Source organism: Trifolium pratense, linkage group LG2 (assembly GCF_020283565.1).
Source record: "Trifolium pratense cultivar HEN17-A07 linkage group LG2, ARS_RC_1.1, whole genome shotgun sequence".
NCBI classification, from domain to species: domain Eukaryota; kingdom Viridiplantae; phylum Streptophyta; class Magnoliopsida; order Fabales; family Fabaceae; genus Trifolium; species Trifolium pratense.
Window position 1 is genome coordinate 6,840,205 of NC_060060.1, and position 17,608 is coordinate 6,857,812.

The 17,608-nt window shown below is 34.4% G+C and overlaps 2 protein-coding genes across 5 annotated transcripts; both read left to right on the forward strand.

Moving 5' to 3' along the window:
- The first annotated feature begins 1,569 nt into the window (after positions 1 to 1,569).
- Positions 1,570 to 13,329, forward strand: LOC123906679 (katanin p80 WD40 repeat-containing subunit B1 homolog KTN80.4-like). Of its 4 annotated transcripts, none has more exons than XM_045956642.1 (19): positions 1,570 to 2,111; positions 2,237 to 2,346; positions 2,438 to 2,568; positions 2,874 to 2,991; positions 3,130 to 3,356; positions 5,611 to 5,713; positions 6,565 to 6,635; positions 6,756 to 6,830; positions 6,904 to 7,047; positions 7,154 to 7,373; positions 7,528 to 7,950; positions 9,394 to 9,453; positions 9,535 to 9,653; positions 10,400 to 10,525; positions 10,988 to 11,062; positions 11,195 to 11,307; positions 11,786 to 11,902; positions 11,988 to 12,056; positions 12,726 to 13,329. In XM_045956642.1, exons 2-19 carry the CDS (start codon positions 2,319 to 2,321, stop codon positions 12,787 to 12,789), a joined length of 2,283 nt encoding a protein of 760 aa, XP_045812598.1. In that variant the 5' UTR covers positions 1,570 to 2,111; positions 2,237 to 2,318; the 3' UTR covers positions 12,790 to 13,329. The 4 variants fall into 4 exon arrangements, with proteins under 4 accessions (XP_045812598.1, XP_045812599.1, XP_045812601.1 ...); XM_045956643.1 differs by having other exon boundaries at positions 1,584 to 2,111; positions 2,194 to 2,346; XM_045956645.1 differs by having other exon boundaries at positions 1,595 to 2,111; positions 12,729 to 13,329.
- Positions 13,330 to 14,946: 1,617 nt separating this feature from the next.
- LOC123906680 lies at positions 14,947 to 17,520 on the forward strand. Its single transcript, XM_045956646.1, has 3 exons — positions 14,947 to 15,280; positions 15,353 to 15,468; positions 16,762 to 17,520. The coding sequence occupies exons 1-3, from the start codon at positions 15,167 to 15,169 to the stop codon at positions 17,123 to 17,125; spliced, it is 594 nt and encodes a 197-aa protein (XP_045812602.1). The 5' UTR covers positions 14,947 to 15,166; the 3' UTR covers positions 17,126 to 17,520.
- The last annotated feature ends 88 nt before the right edge of the window (positions 17,521 to 17,608 follow it).

A 17,608-nucleotide genomic window follows, 5' to 3' on the forward strand; every position in this document is an offset into this window, starting at 1 on the left:
TCTTAAATTACATAAATAAAATAAGTGATGATTAGTTTTCCCGAGGTAAAAAACTAGTTTGGAAGAATGTCTTTTAGGCTTCTTTTGCAATTGGTGTGAAGAGTGAAGACAAGGACTTTCATGTGAACTCTTTCAGAATTATTATTCAGAATAATTGTTGTAAATTTAGAAATGGTTGTAATGGGTGGTGCTACACGATTGATTACATTTAATTTCCTCCTATTCTTCTACCTCTTTTCTTTTGAGCACCCTGCATCCAGATTTTTAACAATTATCAATATGTATGTACCAGCATTTTGATTCAATAAGAAGAAAATTAAATCCATGATTTGGATTTTGATAACTTGCCTGTCAAGACAGGATAAGATGTTGCAATAAGAAAATAGTTGAAGTTCATTATTTTATTTTCACATATTTTTTATTTGATGTAATGGTTATGAAAGAAATTCATCATTCACCTATTCAAATGAGGGATTTCATGTAAGTGCGCAAGGGTATGTCGTCGTCACAGAACAAGAGTCAAGAGCGGAGAACAACAATGAGAGTATGGTTTCAAGTCTCCTGTAAGAAAGATATACGAAACACATTTGCGAACATATATCAAATACATGGCCTTGTCAATTAAAGAAAATTGGCCAAAGTTTAACAGAGTATAATTACAGACTCTAGAAGTTCTATGCTATGTAAAATTTATGATGATGATAATTAGAGAGCTGTGCACTGTGAAGTGTGGAAAAACGGGAGAAATATTACAGGGAGACACAAAAATCTTCATCTTCTCTTCTTGAGCCATGAAGAACTCTTGCAGTGGCTCCACATTCTTAGGATAAGAGATTCCCTTTGACAACAAAGTGGCTTGACATTCAATTTAATTGGTTGATTCCACGTGCTTCTTTTGTAGACAGACACGAGTCCTCATCATTTGTGGAACTGATTTTCATCCATCTTCAAATATAGTGATCTTTTGGTCAGTATGCATGCTGAATAGTTTGGTAATATTACTTGTTTGACATTCATATATAGATGTTTTGGTGTATTTAGCAGCTACCTTTAACATTAGCAGCACATTATGTGATTTGATATGACTCTAGCCATTGTCAACAGATTTCTAAATATTGTCCGGTGTATAGTAAATTTGATAGTAATTAACTTTATTGTATTATTATATTATTATTATTATTATTATTATTATTAATAGTTAATAGTATATTGTTTGTTCATTTTTTTTATGAAAAATACTGTTTATGTTTCTATTCTTATATTCCTAATTTTATGCATATTCATCTTATTTTTTCTATATTTTTTTTATTGACTATTTTATTTTCTCTTTTCTTTTAATAGATTATTGAGTTGATTGTATTAATGTGTTTCGTTGATATTTTGTTCCAATCTATAATCTGTTTTGTTTATATTTTTAAGCATATCATCTTTTTCTATATTTATTTTATTTTTTTATAATTTTTTTAGTGAAATTATATAAAATTTGTAACGGTAATCGATTTTAATATATTAGTAATAGATAATGTAAAATGTAATAATAATAATACTGATATGGTAACAGTAGGTTTCATGTTTACAAATCCGTTTCTGATTTGTATTGGCTACTTTATATATTTTGAACCTTCCCTTCCCTTCCCTTCCCTTCCCTTCCCTTCCCACTCCCACGCTGATAGATTAATTTGAACATAAGCAAGCAAGCATTATCATTACTGAGGGTCAGTCAGTCACAGATCGTGAAAGCGCCTTTTTACTCTCTTTCTTCTTCCTTCCTTCCTTGGGATTGGGATTTCTGCTCTCTTTTTACAGACAGATCTTTCGTTCGGTGACTGACTGCTGTTGGTTGAATTGGTACTGCCTGCTCTTCTTCTTCTTCTTCTTCTTCTTCTTCTTCTTCTTCTTCTTCTTCTTCTTCTAACAGAGGTGGAAATTCAAGGTTCGCTGGCATTCATTACTTACACTACGCTTCACTCCACACTTCGCTTCTGTGTGTGTGTGTACGGCACGAAATCAAGTATTCGAAAAGCAGTTAATGTATAGAAATATAATCTCAACTCTGAAGCAACAATCTATCGCTGGCTTTACCGTAAATAAAACTATTATTACTACTACAGGTTTGGTTTCTCTCTGTTTCCTTTCATTTTCACACTCTCCATTTTGATCTGTGGAAGCAACGCAACCATTCTTCGTCTTCAGGATCAACTGACACCTGTTTGTTGGTTGGATCTGGGAATCTTAGATCTGTGTGTGGAATCAATCGAATGTCTCAAACAGAGAGTCGCAACTCGAATTTCTAGGGTTTCTCTTTTGCATACTTACCGATGACTACCAAACGCGCCTACAAACTACGTATCCTTCATTCCTGCTCTACTAGTATTTCTTTTTTGCTCTCAACAACTATTATTATTATTATTTGGCGGCCTTGACTTGTTTTGTTTAGAGGAATTTGTAGCACATGCTTCTGCTGTCAATTGCCTCAAGATTGGACGCAAATCATCTAGGGTTCTTGTTACTGGTGGGGAAGATCACAAGGTCAATCTTTGGGCTATTGGTAAACCTAATGCTATCCTGGTTCGTTCCTTTCTCATCTTTTTAAATTTCCATCCCAAATTATTAGTTTTACCTATTTTTCTTGTTTCACTCTGGATCAAAATTAAAACGATTATCCCATAAATACAACTTCAACATACATGGACATAGGTTTCTTAACATATGTGATTGCTTTCTTACATAAACACATTTAGATTTTCGATGCTTGTGATAATAATAATAGATGATACTGTTATTCATCTTCTTACATATGTTTGTCTGTATAGTGACTAGAAAGAATATATTTTTATGTATTTATTTTCATTAGAGTGTTTCACCTTTTGCAGAGTCTGTCAGGACACTCAAGTGGAATAGACTCTGTAAACTTTGATTCGTCTGAGGTGTTGGTAGCAGCTGGAGCTGCAAGTGGCACTATTAAACTTTGGGACTTAGAGGAGGCAAAGAGTACGTTGTTGCTTGCCAATTGCCATTTACTTTAACAATACTGATGAAAAGAGATCTGAGTAGTCTCATTTAACATATTCAGTATTTTTACCATAACTTTTTTGCTCAAACTGATTACTTGCTATGTTTCTTTGGTAGTTGTTCGTACTCTTACTGGTCATAGATCCAACTGTACATCAGTAGACTTCCATCCTTTTGGAGAGTTCTTTGCATCTGGTTCTTTGGACACCAATCTTAAGATATGGGACATCAGAAAGAAGGGTTGTATTCATACATACAAGGGCCACACTCGAGGGGTAAATGCAATTAGGTTTACCCCAGATGGACGCTGGGTTGTGTCAGGTGGAGAAGACAATACCGTGAAGGTTAGAGTTACTTTCCTTTTTTATGATATTAAATATATATGCACTTTTCTAATATCTGGTTGCTGAAAGCCACATGCTTACCAAGTCACCCTTCAACAATATGTGAAAGTTTCCAAGAAATACTGAAATAGTATTTATTATTGTATAGTAACCAATGTAGTCAGGTTCTCGCACCGGGTCTTAGGTTCTTACGATCCTACGAGCTCGTGAAGGCCAAACGAGCTTAGAACCCATGTAGGTTCCTTTTTTGATCTGTCTGTAGTCAGGTTCTCGCACCAGGTCATAGGTTCTTACGATCCTAGAGGTTTTTATTTACCTGAGCTCTAGACGGCGTCGTTGTGAACCTCGCCGGCGGTTAGTGCATGTTTGTTCTCACTCCTTTCTCACTTTGGTTCACTCCTCTCTCACTTTCAACCATCTCTTTCACTCAAACCTCTGTCCTACATGAAACCCCTCGGTTTTCATTTTGTTTTTTTTTAACCCTGCTGATGCTTCTTCCAACCCTCTGTTATGAACTTATGAACATTTGGAATGATCTCTATGAAATATTAATTAATTATGTTTATTTTGTTTATGTATTATATTTTTTGTGTGTTTATGTGTAAATGTATATATGTGAAGTTACAATTTTACCCTTAGTAGGATCTTACGAATCGAGCTACGATCCCGATCTTACGATTCTCAACCAGCCTACCGATCCTACGTAGGATCTCGAACCTGACTACATTGATAGTAACTATAAAAGAAAAAGCAATCAATTCTGTCTCAAATAATCATAATTAAGAACTGTTGGATGTCCTGTTGGGGAGGATGTAATGAAGACAGTTGAGTGAAACAAAAATGCGCATTAAGATTTATTCACGGTGATGATGGATTCCCTCAAAGATGACAAAAGGCAAATTCAAAGACTACTATACGGACATTATACCAAAAACATGAAATTTTGGTTCAGTAAGTCAAAAAGGTGACTGTAATAATTGTAAGCAGGACTAAATGAGAAAATGAAGGAAAATGCTAGAAAATTAGAGGAGAGAATTTGTATTAGTATTTTTAATTTATGAATGCAAAAGATTCAACTGAATACATGTATGTGTCTATGTATATATAGTGAGAATTACAGATCAGTTGAATAGTTGTTAGATCTATCAGAGCTGAGTTATTATAGATTGACCGGGTCACTCTTGTACACAGAAGAATGTGCTGAGTCAGTACATTATGTTGCTCATTTTTGGTATTTCAGTCAGTAACAAGTCAGCTTTGGGAGTCAGCCCTGCACAGTTACTATATAAGCTGTATTTGTACGCTAGAATTAGAGCATTCATTTACAATTCAAGAGAAGAGTATTTACGAGGGTATTTACTGTTATCTATTGTGAGCCACTTCTTCATGGAGTGTGGATGGGAATCTAATTCTGGTATGTTAGGCAAGACGACATTTCTTCTCCTTTTCTTTTCACCATAGTTGTATTCGTGGATTTCTTGAGTTGACTGCTCTCTAGGGGAGTGTAGAATGGTTTCGTTGAAGCCTATCACTTCACCTTTCACAGTCCAAACAAAAAAAATCTTTCACCTTTCGTTGAAGCCTAAAATTTGTGTTAATTTTACTTGTTAATAAAGAGTTAATAGGCTCTTGAAGTGAACTATTGTGTGCATTTTTTGGAAACAATGAAATTGCCAAAAAATTGTTTCCAGAAAGGCATCATCCCTAGCTAAGCATTTCGTTTTCTCTCCATCAAAATGATTCACTTCAAGAGTCTGACATCTTATTAACAAGTGAAAATGAACACATATTTAAGCCACTAGGTTCGATTCTCACTCATTGTAAACCAAAAAAAAAAGAACACATATTTTAAAAAATGAAAATAGAAAATGAGATATTGAACAGACTTGCCACATTATAGGGTCTGTTTATTACAAAAAATTTTGTACCCCCCCACCCGCCCACCCACCCTTATCGTGTTTGGTCTCTCTCCTATCCAATAAATTTAATATTATTTATTTGGTATTAAAAAGACCCCTCGGTGACAAATCACAATATTTTGAATATGCTGACAATACTATGTGACTTCTTGAAATGCTGTAAAGTTCTCGGCTCATCAGTCATTTACTTGGTGCATAATTTGAAATATATTATCTTTATGTTTTTATGGATTGTGATAGTGCAAGTAGGCTTATATGGTGGTACGTCACTTCACTTGTAAAATGAGTTTTTTCCTCCAACTCGACATAAATATAATAATGTATACAAATTGTAGTTGTGGGACCTGACTGCGGGAAAACTCTTGCACGATTTCAAGTCTCATGAGGGCCAAATCCAGTGTATAGATTTTCACCCCAGTGAGTTTCTACTGGCAACAGGTTAGTCTTACTTATCTAATGAAATCAAAAGAGTAGATTCTGTGTTTGGTTTGTCTTTTATTTTCATTTCTAATTGATTTGGTTTTACTAGTAATTATTAAAATGCTACCTTGTTTTTAATGTGTTTTTGTTGAAGTTACGCATTTTAGATAACAGGAGAAAAAAATAATAAGAACTTGTATGTACTCCCTCCGGTCCTTTTTATATTACAAACAAAAGCTAAATGTGTTAATGTTTATAAATTGAATTTCAATAATTTATACACTTAAAAAGTGTACTTTTTTTTCTTATATTTAGGACAAAAAAATAACTTAAATGTCTTTTATAAATAGGACCTAAGGGCTAAGGGAGTATTGATAATAGCTTGATACAGAAGACATAACACTAATCCATGTTTATAGGGATAGATAGACAGTAGACACATAATCTTAAAGCATTAAGGCCAGATTGCATTGGGGATACTCAGGGTCAAGGTGTCAAGCTTTATGAGATAGCCAAAAAAATCAACTAACAAAGAGAGAACTCGTGAAAGGGTTGCTATGCTTCGTGCATAAAACCTTGTTATTTCTTTATAGCCTATCTTTGCCAAATTCTATTAGAATCTTGATTAAACTACCAAATGCAATAACTAAATCTAACACAACTTACAAAAACAAGCAACCCAATTTGGCTTACCTAGCAGACACATCTGTTTGTTGACAATTCTAGATTATTTTATTTACACGATTACATCACATTTCGTGCTGGATTCTTGTGCTGTTTTCTTTTGTAAGTTCTATCTTTTTTCCTTTTCTTTAAGTGAATGAAATCAATTGTAATTTTTATTTCATATATTTATTTCCCATGCCTAGGCTCTGCTGACAGGACAGTTAAATTTTGGGATCTTGAATCTTTTGAGCTTATTGGTTCAGCTGGTCCTGAGGTATTTTCTGTTATAGCAATTTTACCACTTGCTCCTGGATGGAGTTTAGAATCGACATTAATAAAGTTAATTATGGTTTATTTGGAATACCTTCAAGAATTTTGTATATTTGTTTTTTAGACAACTGGAGTACGTTCTCTTACTTTCAGTCCTGACGGGAGGACCCTACTTTGTGGTTTGCACGAGAGCTTGAAGGTAAGCTATTCTTTAGTTGATTATGTGAGATAACTATTTATCAAGGTAACCGTTTCCATTTGATTTTGATTAGGTTTTCTCTTGGGAACCTATAAGATGCCATGATATGGTAGATGTGGGTTGGTCTAGATTGTCAGATCTTAATGTTCATGAAGGGAAACTTCTTGGCTGCTCATACAATCAAAGTTGTGTTGGAGTCTGGGTCGTGGACATCTCGGTAGATGCATCTATCTTTCTGATACATTATTCCACTTCTAGTAATGGTTGTATTTGATACTATTTGATGCTAACGTGCCATTTTTACATTCTGACATATTGTCCAGCGTATAGAACCATATGCACTTAATAGTACGAACCAACTAAATGGCCATTCAGAATCTAAATCCTCAAGTGGAAATACAACTGTATTGAACGAAATCACAGCTAAGGCTAGGCTATCTGCTTCACAAAATCCGGACCCATTACTGAAGGAAACAAGATCTCTTGGAAGGTTGTCAGTTTCTCAAGATTCAGACTCCTTAAAGGAAGGAAAATATTTGGCATGTATGTACCCTTTCTCCTTCATTTGCTTTCAGGCATATGTTTTGATTGAATTGCTTGTTTAATCTGTGTCTTGTTTTGATCTTTCTGGATCCTATTGTTCATAAATATGCCTATGGTCATAACTCTTCATTACTTGACTTATGATTGAATGAAGCCACAGGAAGTGCACCAAGTACTCCCCAAAGGATAAATTCTAATTCCAGTTCAAAAACAGTCTCTGGTGGTTCAACAGCAGTGCTTAATGCAGCCGCTCAGAAAAGGAGTTCTTTGAAATCACATACAACATCAAGTGTTTCACTTATCAATAAACCAGATATTGTACCTGTTATTGTCCCCAGAACGAACACGAGGTCAGAGCCTGTAGCTGATTTTAGAAAAGAAGTTGGTGTTGCTGGAACAGCAATGCCATTATTGTTGCAGTCAAGGGCAGTGGATATACGTAAATTTACGAACAGCAGAGATGATGCGGATAAGCCACCTTTCTCTTCTGTAACTGAATTTGCAGCTTCTAAGTGTAGTGAATTAGGTGGTTTTGCGGATAAAAATAATTTGCCTGCTTCTGTAAGCTCAACTCAAGGTAATAATCTACTTAATTGTATGGTTAGTGTAATACTCCCTCCGGTCCTTTTTATAAGAAACAAAACACATAAATCACCAAGATCAAGGAAACACATTGTAAATAGCTATTTTCATTTAATACTCGTATAAATTTAAATCTATTCCATGGTTACCCCTATTTAATTATTCTTAATTCCACTAACATAGTTACTTTTAATATTCTATCATAATAAATAAGGGCACAAGTGAAACTAAACATTTAATATATTTGAAAATTGGTCAAAGTTTCTTATAAAAATGACCAAAAAAATTGTCACTTTTGTTTTATATATAAAGGACTGGAGGGAGTAACAAATTTTCAAGTCCTTGCGTGTTAGATTTCTAGAATCATAGAAACAGAAGAGAAGAGAGAATGGGAAGTTGCAAAATCCAAAGGTTAATTCTTGTGTGTCTACATTGACGAACCAGTGTATTAGTCTCATTGGCTGTCCAAAAAGCCGTAGGGATATTCTGGTGAATCCACTGTGATCCAAAGATCCTAATTACGGTAGATTCTGAATAAAAAAAAGTACAGTTGTGTGAGCATGTGCTTTATCTACATTTAGCGAACTTTCATATGCGTGGTATTACTTGCCTCATGAGACCACTTTAAGTACTCAGTGGCTTTAAGCTTTTAAGTTATATATTTCCTGTCCTATGGAAATTGAAAGGCATCTTCTCTTTTAATAGTAATATATTTCATGTGTCTGCGCCAGAAAGTCTTCCTGGTGTTACTCACAAGAGAAAGTAATGGAAGTCTGTCTGAGATAGAAAATAATTTTGCTGAAGATAAACTTAGATTGCTCGACATTTCTGTGTGAATAAAAAATAGTAACTTATATATACCGGTGAGGTGAGTTCCATACTTTGAAGAGAAACCCCAAACTGCAATGATAGATATGGATCGTTAATTGTCTAGCAAGCTATTCTGCTTATATACTTTGGGCCACTGTGAGCATGTGATGTTGTGCAAAAGAATGGCTTGTTTTCTCAGTCATTCAAACATGCAAAGATAGTATGATGTTTATAAATTAAGACAAAGGTTTTTAGACAAAATGTTAACTTGTATGAAGCCTTTTACTCTCTAAAGCGATTTGCTTGTTACAAATGGCTGGGGCTGTACCAAAGCCCTTCAAAATGTTATGAGAAGCAGTTGTGCTTAAGGTTTCTCTTCCGACTTCTGCATGTAGCTGTTTTAATCTTATTTGAATTGACAAGGACGGTGAAGACAACCATACAATTAGATATAACATAAACTTAGTTAAACCAGGCTACCAGCCCATTCAACCTAATGTCCCAAAACGTGTGAAGGTCCACCCAAACTTGTTATGTTTTAATAATTGATGGCTACTTGTTTGTGAAAATCTGGAAATCTTTTGTTCTATTAGATGGTGCATTACTAATTTTTTAGTTCTTATGACAGATGAAGACGGCGGCCAGAAACTGAACAGGGATGGATGTTCTATTGAAGTACAGAAAAGAGGTATCTTTAAATTGTTGATGATTATATCATTATTCATTAATATAAGTGGTTTCTTATTTGTATGATCTTTAAACTATATAGGGAGAATGCGCTCACTTCTCAATTTGGAAAAGAGGGAACGTTCTCTTAATTTTGAGGAACCTAGACACAGAATTTCTCATGGGAGGATACCATCAGTTCACGTGCTTCCTTTCAGTGGGGTATTATACTTTTTATTACTTTGTTCTATAGTCATTTTATTTTCTTCCTACTTCTTTTTCTATTATTAGATATGAGGTTCTTGGAAACTCTGCCTTAGTTACGGCCACCCCTACTGTCTGTTATTGGGATACATTGTTGGCCTTCATTGCAACGGAACAGCATCTCTAGTGTGTTGGGTTGAGGGAGTGGGCTTAGTCCTACATTGCCTTGAAATATGACTTTTGTAGTGCTTATAACTACAAGGCTTGAGCAGTCCATACTTTCCATTCTGTGCCATTTTTTGTGGGGTTGACTTAGACACAAGCCAATTTTTAATTTTTTATATTTTTTTATATTATTTATTATCACAATCTTATCCTAGATCTATTGATGAGCTCCCAGCATCGTCCATGCAACACAGTTGGGTGTTAAGAGTACTTTGGACAAACCACCTTAATTGCAATCACCCTTACAGTCTTTTATTGGGCCACTTTGTATATCTTCATTGTAGTGATTCAACACCTTTAGTGTGATGGGTTGAGTCAAGGGGGGTAGTATAGTGCCACATCTTGTATGGCTCATTGGCTCATACGGCTTTTCAGGAATGGGTTTGGTCTAATACTTCTGAACTTTGTTTACAACAAAAGTTCTAGCAAGTAGCAACACACTCTTTCAAACACTTTCTCTATTATTGGATAAAATTTAAATTTGTCCCACCATTTTGAGAAGGCGTTCCACTGTTTACTTATCCCTGGATGTTAAACAGAGAACACATTCCATATCTACTGAGAAGGCCACTTTTTCTGCTAGTGATGAAGATTCTATTGCTGATGTGATGGAACAACATGATGAATTTATCAGTTCAATGCAGAACCGTTCAGCTAAGTTGAAGGTATTGATGATTGAATTTGTGATTTCTTTATGATTAGTTTACTGTGTCCTAGGAACTTATTATTACCTTTGTATTGGCTTTCTGTTACTTGTATAATGAACAAGAGTATTTGCATGATATCAAATGTCAAACAAGTTGGGGTTTTAGGATGACAACCTGGATGGAAATGACTTGCTTCAGCATTCTTTTTTCTCTCTCTTGATATAAATTTAAGAAAACAACCTGGATTGTCCTCCGCTCTTGTTTTTCTCCAACCTGGTTCTGTATGAAGCCCGCTTTTTAGTTAGACGAGGAATTGATAAATATTTACCTCTGAAGGATTTTCCTCGTCATGCAAAATAACATGGTTTTAACAGAATTTATTTTTGTTCTCTATAGACCAAATTGAATGGAATTTTTGTAATTGAGTAAAGCCTATTACCAGTGATAGATTTGCTGAATTTTGAAACCATTATATTTCAGGTGGTCTTCGGACGTTGGGAAAGAAATGATGTTACGGAGGTCATTAGCACAATGGCAAAGATGGGTGATCATGCTGTAAGCATTTTGAATTGCTTGTTTTCTGTTGCAACTTCTCAATTTGTTGTGCGTTCTCTCTTATGGTATAAACAAATTTGATGCATATATTGAGTTCTAATAATACTTTTATCTGAATTGTATTTATTCCAGGTGATTGCTGATATTGTGAGCATTATAATGGAGAAAATTGATATGGTCACACTTGACTTATGTACAGGTCTTCTACCACTTCTAAGCGACCTTTTACAAAGTGAAATGGATAGGTAAGTGTTGTATCTTTCTCTGTTTGAATAAGGAAGCAACTAAAACAATTTGTTTTGCAGAAGTTATCATATTTACCTAAAGTTACAGCCAGTAGAAAGTAAGGGCCTATGTACAAAATTTTAGAAATATAAAGACCAAACTTTTATACTGTAGGTTTTTTTCTTTTCAAAATTCAGTTAAATTACACATACCTAGACAATGCCTCTCTTGTATGTTTTATACTGTGTGTACTTATTAGTGTTTTAGTTTTCTGTTTCTTGTCTGACATAAGTATTTTGCAATTTCTTTAATTTTGAGTACCTAATTGCCTAATTCTACAATACAATTCGGAAACTAAATCGGTGGTTCACTCAATTATATCCCAAAAGAACTTGAGGGATTTGAATGTGTTTTTATTAATTATAATTTATTATTATTATGTTAATAATTATAATTTTATTAGATATGTTGACAATTTTGGTATTCCCATATTTGTAGACATCTATCTATATCCGTGGAAATGTTATTGAACCTGGTCAGAATATTTGGTTCAGTAATCTATTCAACGCTATCAGCTAAACCCTCTGTTGGTGTTGATATCGAAGCAGAGAAAAGGTTCAATATTACGACTTATTTTATTTACTTGTTATATATATTCCATTACACAATTTAATTTTTTGATTGTTAACGAGTGATCCAGGCTAGAGCGTTGCAACCTCTGCTTTGTAGAGCTGGAAAAAGTCAAACGTTTCCTGCCTTCTCTAATGAGGTACATGTTTAAGTTTTTCTGTTTGCCTTGTACTAAAAAAAATGTTTTTCCTTTTGTATCAAAATTTGGATGACAAAAAATGGTTACATCAAAATTTTATATCAACTTTATAAGTATAAATATCTAAAAAATCAGTTATTTGATTGGATAAAATTATAAATAAAATAAGAACAAGCTAACATGTGCCCTTAAGGGAGAAAGGATTCCCTCCCGTGCATATTGCACTGGAGAGGGAGAAGTGTGCATCTTAGCCCTTAAAATTCTGTTTCCTAATTTTTAAAATTTTTTAATTCCCAATCTAAAGGTCATGGTTGTACTGGAGGATTATGTTACGGGAGGGAATCCACTCTCCCTTTAAGGCACTTGTTAGTGTACTATAGATAGTAATTTTGTTTTGTATTGAAAATTGTACATTTTATCTCTTTAAAAGTCAAAAAGTTGTTTTGTTCAAGACGTAATTACTATTTGAAATATCCTTAACATGTGCCCTATAAAACAATTTGAATAAATGGTAGAATTGGTCAATTGGAATAGAAAAACTACATTAAAACTTATTATCCTCTTTATATATAAGTACAGATTTTGAAAGCTGATGAAAATCAATATTTTGTGATGATGTAGAATTTCTCATCTTAATTTCCACATTTTTTGTTGTCCATTCATCTGTAGAAGAGGAGGATCAATTGCGAAATCTGCACACGGTTTGAACCTGGCACTTCAGGATGTGTCGTGACTCTGACTGGATTAGATTATTCTTGCTGCTCAAGTTACGTGGGTGCTTGTAGAGGTTTTTTGTGCATCTCAAAGATTTAAAATCTCTACACAAGTCACCTGATAGTTTGATGCGTTGTCTTTTGACATCGAATCATGTATGTACATTTATTTATTGCCGTTGAAACTCATGATGATGACAAATGGCGACACTGATACTGCTAATTCTTCGACGTATACACGAAACCAGAGTTGAGCTGGAGAGATGTGCCGCCCTTTGCTGATGAATACAGTTCTGTCTATAAGCTTAATGTGGAGGACTCACTCCGTGCAACAACTAACCTAATATGGCACAATGCTACTACTGATACCAGTCTAATCTTATTTGAAAATTTATTAGTTATTTTTATTATGGTGCCTTAGTTAGGCGCAATTGTATGAGACTGTGTGGCCGCGTTCATAATTTTTCTTAGTTGCAGATTCTTGTATGATTTTCTTGCAATGTCTTTGGTAACAATTGCGATGGATTAGTGCCGTATATAGCGTAGGAAATTAAGAGACAGGTTTGTCTTGTATCACCACGGAGGAGAACCGTTTCAGTGGTCTTGTTTTAGTTTATTAATTTTATTAATATTATAACAAAAGGAGCTCTCGTGTTCTATTCTTATTCAGACCAACCTGACGGATTTGCAATATACAAAAATAACCAAACCTTCTTAATGATGAGATTTATATTAGGAAAATAAGCATGTATAATTAAACAAAGGAAAATGTTAAACAGTGGGACATTCTTTAAATAGTAGCTAAAAAGTCAGAGGCAAATGGTAGCTAAAAAGGAGCACGCAAATGACAATCTTATGTTGAGTGGGATAACTGATTAGTTCCGCATAGAGAAAATATGGCGTCAAAGATGTGGTTAGATTAGAGTACCAAAATGCACTAGTCTGCAAAGGTGGCCTGTAACAATATTCTCATTCTCATAGTTTACAATTTTCATGTTTGTTCGGCAACATAACCCATTTTTTTAAATAGCCTAATTTTTTTTTGTTACTTGAGGATAAAGAAGAAAAGAAAACAAAAACTAAGTCCTCATAAATGACACTTCTCAAGCGTTTGTTAGAAGCTCCAAGGATAGAGAGACATTAACTATAGTCAAATTGTCTAAATAGTTGGCTCTCATCTTTGCAAAGATATCAGCATAAGTATTCTTTTCACGAAGAGTATGCTTCAAAACAAAATTGCGATTCTTCTTAACGTAAATTTGATAATCTCCAAAATACTCTCTTCATGATAAAATATAAGCAAAATTTATCTTTTTAGGTTCACTGCATATAAGATGATATTGAAACAATTTTAAAGGTTTTTTTTAAATTTATTTTAAAAAAATACAACAAGGGCACCATTCTATTGATTCGTCCAAGGCATCCAAATTTAAGGACCGGCCTTGGGCATAATGATGATATCTATTTGTTCCGATAGTCACTAGTTGGACCACATGAAGGGAGTACGAGTAAAAAATAACTTTATGATTCCTGCTTGTACAACTTGATGTCAATTAAAAGAGCTTGAACTATGCACGTAACATGTTGGACCAACCAACACTCCCTTAATATCCAAAACGAAAGTTTCCCTCATGGTTTCTCGCCAAACACCCAAATCATGATTTCCCTAAATTTGGTAAAGACTTATCAAGACTAACTTTTACATCGTATTTGATCTCCTAAAAAATAAGGAACTAAACATGATAATTTTAGTAGTACTATGTTTGATTTTAGATCTGTTTTTTGGACTGGACGAACTGGAGGCTAAGGGACTGGACAAAATCTGAAATTATTGTCCCCCATTGAACCACGTGACAACTTTTTGTCCTCTATCGAGGTTATTTAAAATACCAAAATAACATTTTATTCATCAAATATCATGCAAGACAAAATTCGTTCAATAACCACAAACATTTGTCCTATGTTGTTCTGTCATGTACTATAGTATTATGTCCCTTACTTATATTTTGTTCGAGTATCTCTATACTTTGAAAAATATTTGGTTTTAGTCCTTGTTGCTAGTTTTTTTAGGCTTAAATGCACTTTTGATTCCTTTATTTTCAAAAAAATGAAGTTTTGATTCCTATTTTAAAAACCAACTTTTTAGTACCCAATTTTAATTATTAATATTTTATCATCGCAATTCGCAACAACATCTTGTTCATCTTCTATGTCTCAACTTGACATCACCATTCATCGACTGACTCTCTCACTCACGGGGATAGTCGAAACCCTAAACCCTCCCTCTCTCCCTCAAGGCGTGTTTTCTCAATTCCTTTCCTCAAACTCACACTGCAACCCATCTTATTTCCTTTTCAAAACCTAGATTTCTCAATTCTTCTGTTACGCGCGTTATTTATGGCTTCTTCTTCTTCTTCGGTAATCACTCCCGAAGATGTTTTGGAGTCGCTCATGAACGACGGAACAATTGATGCCCTCAGATTGAAGATCATCAACCAGCTCAAAGCCAATGTATGTACTTTCCCTTTTTCTTTTTTAATTAATTAATTAATTGGTTTACAAATTCTTGTTAAATGTTTTCAGGAGGAACTGAAGAGTACTACTATAAAAATGGCTGAACAGAGTAAGGTTCTCAACACCCCTGGTGCTGAGAAACAGACTAAAAGAGAGCTCTTTGACGCCCTTCGCCAAGAACTCGAGTAAGTTATACTACATACATTATTAGCTTATATTTCTGTTTCTAATAAATGTTTATTACTCTATCTGTGGTTGTTTTATTGTATGTTGTGCTAATCTTCTACTCTATTTACCACTCATTGGTTTTAATTTGGGTCTGTTGCATTGCATTGCATTGCATTATGTTGTTGATTATATCTCTTCTGTTAACCTATTTCATCAAACTAAGAAGAAACTATTTCTGTAACATGTTTGCTTTCTCAGCCACTCAACCCCATGAATGTATCAAAATTTGAAGGATCTGTGGTGGCGCTTGACCGATACAATTGAGGGGGGACCAAAATAATCTTGTGTGTATTGTGGGTCACAACACTTCCAAACAAACACTGGTTGAAACCTTTATGAAAGCTAGGCATACTGTGTTCAATTCATTGAAATGATATTTTGGTAGCAAATGTGCAATTATTTCCTGGTATTAACTTCCATCCAATGAAAATGCAAATAATAGTCTGGGTAGAGATTCTAATTAAATACAAATCAAATCCTGTTAAATAAGTTTATCCTAATAAATAATAGATAAATGGCAAAGTAGGATGAACAGTTTACTTGCTGCCATATGATTATCATTAAGATGTAAGAATAAATCATATCCCAGTCCTCCAAAGATATATGGGTCGATACTTTGGTTCCTTGAATAAATTATTGCTATCATCATGAAAAGTGTCATGAAAATCACTATTCCTTGTAAAAACCACGGCATTGAGGAACTAAGTTAATATTGATTGTTTTTTGGGTAGAAAATGGTGATTTATTTAGTGGCGTGTCACTTTTTAAGATTTTTTACTCTGTAGTTTCTGCCTCATATTGGTTTTGCATGCCGGAAAGTAGAAGATACTTGTTTGTATGTGTTAAACTCTCTATAAACAGGCCTCCTTGGTAATTATACAGATATGGTAGTACTAGTACCTCTTCATTTTTGTGGCTAATGCGCACTTCTTGAAATGAATTATAATAAAATAGACGTGCACTGAAAGGTTTGAGTTGTACTATTCTTGATAGGTCTGAATTGGTAGTCTGGATAGTTGATCACATGGTCACCTGAAAACGAGTGCATTGCGTGAAATCATTTTCAGCTTTTTTAATGTCTATTTCGTTGTGTTTCTTACTAGATGCTTGATGTGGGTCTGGATCATAGAAGAATTGTCTGAAGTCGTTAGTTCTGATTAGATTTTATCTTCACAACTATCAAATTATTTACTTTTTGCTGGAATTCTGGTTTCCTGGCTTTTTCTGATATCCTTGCCTATTTCATGCAGAGCTTCTGTACTTGAGAAAGCTTCAAAATCAGTATGGGATTTAATTTTAGACAACAATGGCCTGGGAAAGGAGATAAGTGAGACAGTTGAAAGAGTGTTTTGCCGATTGAGTGGCCAGGAACCTCCTTTATTTCCGCTTCTAAATGGAGAACCACAACCTGATAAGGAGGCTGACAGCAGAAAAGAAAAAGGTAAAGGAAAGCAGAAAGAAAATGAGAATACAAGTTTGATCACTCCATTGAAGAAAAGAAGCTTCAGTGAAGTGAATTCGGATGGTGCAGATGAAACTACCACCAGGACCTCCGATCCTGCAGCAATATCAGAAGGTTCTGGCAAAACGCCTTTATTGATTTCAAAGACTTGACAAGTGAGTTCAACAAGTGGTGTAATGGAAGTGATCACATCTGGTAAATATATTGTAGCAATTGTAGGACTTCACTGGAGTTCAGAAAAATTGTTTCAGCCATCGAAGTTGTGTATTATGCCTCAAACACCTCGTATGCCTTACATATAATTTACAAGCTTGAATGATGAAACTTCACCGAAGTCTGTTGCCACCAATTTTTCATCGTTAAACTTGTGAAGGCTAGGAAATGTGAGGATTGTAGTTTGAATGTCATGTTTAGGGCTCTGTTTAGTGCTATGAGAAATATTAGCAATACTTATTTTTAACTTAATACTTGTTTGGGCAAATTCTAGAGTGTGTAGGAGGTGCGTTGCACAAATGATTGCAAAAAAAGTTACATTTTAATCTTTGAATTTTCTCTTCTCTTCTTTTTTGTATTCGTCAAAACTTATTCTCTTCTCAAGTCAAAAAACTAAAAGGGGCTTGATTGAACTAGGTAGC